The 3,442-nt window shown below is 39.9% G+C and overlaps 1 protein-coding gene across 1 annotated transcript in view; it reads left to right on the top strand.

Annotated features, from left to right (window-relative positions):
* PANX3 (pannexin 3) overlaps window positions 1-3,442 on the top strand; it is a 10,047-nt gene that overhangs the window by 1,701 nt on the left and 4,904 nt on the right. The window contains exon 2 of the mRNA XM_004716264.1: window positions 1,403-1,545. Within this exon, the coding sequence (XP_004716321.1) occupies window positions 1,403-1,545 (143 nt within the window). The remainder of the gene's footprint in view (window positions 1-1,402; window positions 1,546-3,442) is intronic.

The following is a 3,442-nucleotide window of genomic DNA, read 5'->3' as shown; positions in this document are numbered from 1 at the left end:
AATATGCTCTTTTAATTTCAGCATTGATGTTTTATGGCATTTCAATAACTAAAATTTTATTTTAAATCTCTTCAAGATGAAAAGTTGGACACCATTTCTTCAGAACATTGAAGCTCTAACAGTTCAGGCTTTAGAGTCTAAAGTTCGGAAAAATGACTTATTTTCTGAGTCTTCTTGCCACTCTCAGTATCATATAGATTAGGGCACATATTTTAAGTTCCTGACAAAAGTGGCACCTAATAACTAGATGAAGCTATTCCATCTTTCCGCCATCCCAGCTAAAAATAAAAATATATCTTGTGATTTAGGCTCTAGAGAAACTTAACAAGCACACTGCTTCTTTTAAAGAGAAGGAGAACTTCCTGAAAATTGGGGATTCTAGCTTTCCTTTCTGTGTTATTCATTTACTATGGTTTCCACGTTGTCTCAGTCTCCCACTGCTTCATCCCCAAAATGAAAGAAATACTGGTTCTAACCTCTGCCTTTCTCTGGAGAATGAGGGGATAACAAAATGCAAGAGACTCTCCCTGCAAGCTCACTTTCCTTCCATCACCACTCACCTACCCTTTTTCTTGACCAGGGATCAGAACTTCAGGAGAACATATTATAAATGTTTATGTCCAAAAGATGTCAGCTTTGAAACTGTTGTGATAGCAATTGTATAACACTGCTTAATGTGATTGAACTATGGAGATGAGCTCCTAATAAAATGGTTTTGGGGGAAAAAACTATTAAATATGCTTGCTTATTACATATCCCAATGTGCATTATAAAGCATCAAAAATAAAACTGTTAGAAATAAACAAAAAATGATGTCAGCTTTCTCAGGAAGGAGGCATCACCGTAAACTGCCAGGCCTCAGGAGCTAACTACAGGACAACTAACGATGCTGCTTGCCTGCTTCTCAGGGCATCCAGAGACAACTTTAAAAAAGAAAAAGAACTGCCAGACTTCAAAGCCTGAGAGTACATTTATAGCAGGCCTGAAGCAAATATGAGTCATTCCTGGGAAGCACAAATGGTGAAACGTTTCACTACTAACTGAAAGGTTAGCAGTTCGAATCTACCAGCAGTACCTCAGAAGAAAGCCCTGGAGTCCTAATTCTAAAATGTCACAGCATCAAAAACTCTGTGGAGCACAGTTCTGCTCTGAAACAGTCATGAGGCAGAAACACTGAAACATTGCCATGAGTCAGAATTGATTCGTTATCAAAAGGGAAATGAGGGTGGCGTAGGAGTGGGCAAACAGTGGGATACATCATGTCTTAATATAGCACTATGGGAGCAGAACCCAGGAAATGGGCACAGGAGGGCAGTGCCTGCCAAATACAGAATGTGACACTTACATACTCTTATTCTCCCCTCTAACTCATGGCTGCCTTAAAGCTGTATTCCTCTTCCAGGGTCTCCGATTAGCTGCTTTGCTCCTAGGAACTTCAGTGCACACCAGGCTGCCCATGTGGAAAGGTCCTGCTGGGACTCACTGATTCACTACCAGCAGGATGAAGAGGGCCAATACAAGACAAAGTCTCTTTGGCCGCACAAGGTAAAGTGGCCTGGGACTCAATGGCTGCCCACAACTAAGTGGAGGAGGCTAGAAATGTACGATCACATTCTCTTTCTTCTTCTTTCTTTCTGTTTTTGTTTCTTTGGGTCTTTTTCAAGTTTCAGGCACCCCTCAAATGTTTAGTGATCTTTATACCTGATTAGAAGGTTTGTGCACACTGGTAAAGCCTGTTGACTGGCTGCATTCAGTTTTAGGTGATCCCTTGGATCACTTCATGAGGAAAATCACTTCTCGTCTGATGGTCAGTTTTCCCCCAAGAAGAGTTCTTAATATGTAAGGCGGTTGGGTTCAGTTGGCATTGTTTAGTTGCTAACCCTCAGGGAACTCAGCTACAGGTCTTACTGTGCTATATTTTTTAACTTAGCTCCTTTGCCCTAGGTATGGTTCTGTGCCCTTGATGGATCTAAGTGCAGAATCTCTTTGGTTTATTCTTTCTAAAGAGTAAAAATCTTGAGCTTTCAGCCAAGGGAGGGGTAGAGTGGCATAGCGGTTCAAACCCACCAGCCGCTCCACAGAAGAAAGATGAGGCTCCCTTTTCTCTTCAAGATTTTGTCTCAGAAACAGTCAAAGGAACCATTCAAGTCAGAACTCACTCCATGGCATTTGGATTAGCTTTGGGACTTGGTCCTTCCAACCTGAGTGCTCCTGGTACAAAATCATTTCCTTGCCCCTAACTAAAGTTCCCAACTTCCCAGTAGTCTGCTGTCTTATATTATGCCACTGTGCTTCTCAATTTTCAACATCTTTTTTTTCCTTTGTTAACCTCTACTGTTCTCTTTCTTATAGGATTATGATTTTTTTTTCCCCTTTAGTCATTCTGGTTGGGTTTTACAAAAGAGTAGAGGTATTGTACATGTCTAGTACAATGTTTAATCAGAGGTCACTTGTAGCATTTTCTAGTCACAACAGTTTACAAGGCCTCAAAATGCTATAGTTTAAGACCTAGACAAATGACTTAATTAAAATCATAAATAAGGTCTCTAGAACAGAAAGTTCAAGCAGAATCTACCTGGCAATAGGTTAAAGACACTAGTGCCAGATGGTTAAATTGTCTGATCATCAGGATAATTTGGAAAATTTTAAAACAAACTTTTATGTTCTATTGTAATCCTGATAGTTGAAACAGACTCTCCAGGGGGTAAGAGTATACTTTAAAGAATCATTTCTTAGACAGGAATGCAACGGTTCTAGTTTTCTCTCATGGCCTAGTATAGCTTCCCTAACTTTGTCTCTCATTCAGTTCAGGAAAGATACACACACACACACACACACACACACACACCCCACATCACCTTTCTCCTCTCTCCAACAGCAATCAAATATGCTTCCTGTCTCTTTTTCTTCTAATGCTCTTCTAATAGCTTCTGAATCTCTGGTTCAGAAGCTGTAAGTCCAAACTCAGATAGCCTAGTTGAAATGCTGGCTTTCTTACATACTAAATGTGTAATGTTCACTTTCTCTACCTGTGAAATAGGGATACTAGTAGTACCAAACTGATGGCACCCTGATGACGATCAAATGAAACAATACATGTTATGAGTCTAGTACAAATTTAGCTTTAAAAAAGCTTTTACAAGTAGAGTTTTTACTGTGGTCAAGATATTGGACCTAAACTTCTGAAATATGAAAGGCATTATGAGGAAATAGATGGAAAAGCTCTTTATCTCAGGTAGCTAATGGTGTGGTTGAGTAGTGAAGACGTATGCACATACTTGAAAGGATGTAGATATCCCAAAGAATTCCAAGATAGTACCTGATGGTGTTGTTTGGCACCACCAATAACCCAGAGATAAGGAAAGATCAATATGCGTCAGGATTCAAGGAATGTTACATGGAGAAAAGACTTGACCTTCTATCTACTGAGGCTTTCAGGAGC

Source organism: Echinops telfairi, unplaced genomic scaffold (assembly GCF_000313985.2).
Source record: "Echinops telfairi isolate 266 unplaced genomic scaffold, ASM31398v2 ScPeMD7_7465;HRSCAF=8503, whole genome shotgun sequence".
In the NCBI taxonomy this organism is placed as follows: Eukaryota; Metazoa; Chordata; class Mammalia; order Afrosoricida; family Tenrecidae; genus Echinops; species Echinops telfairi.
This window is presented reverse-complemented; position numbering and strand designations above follow the sequence as displayed.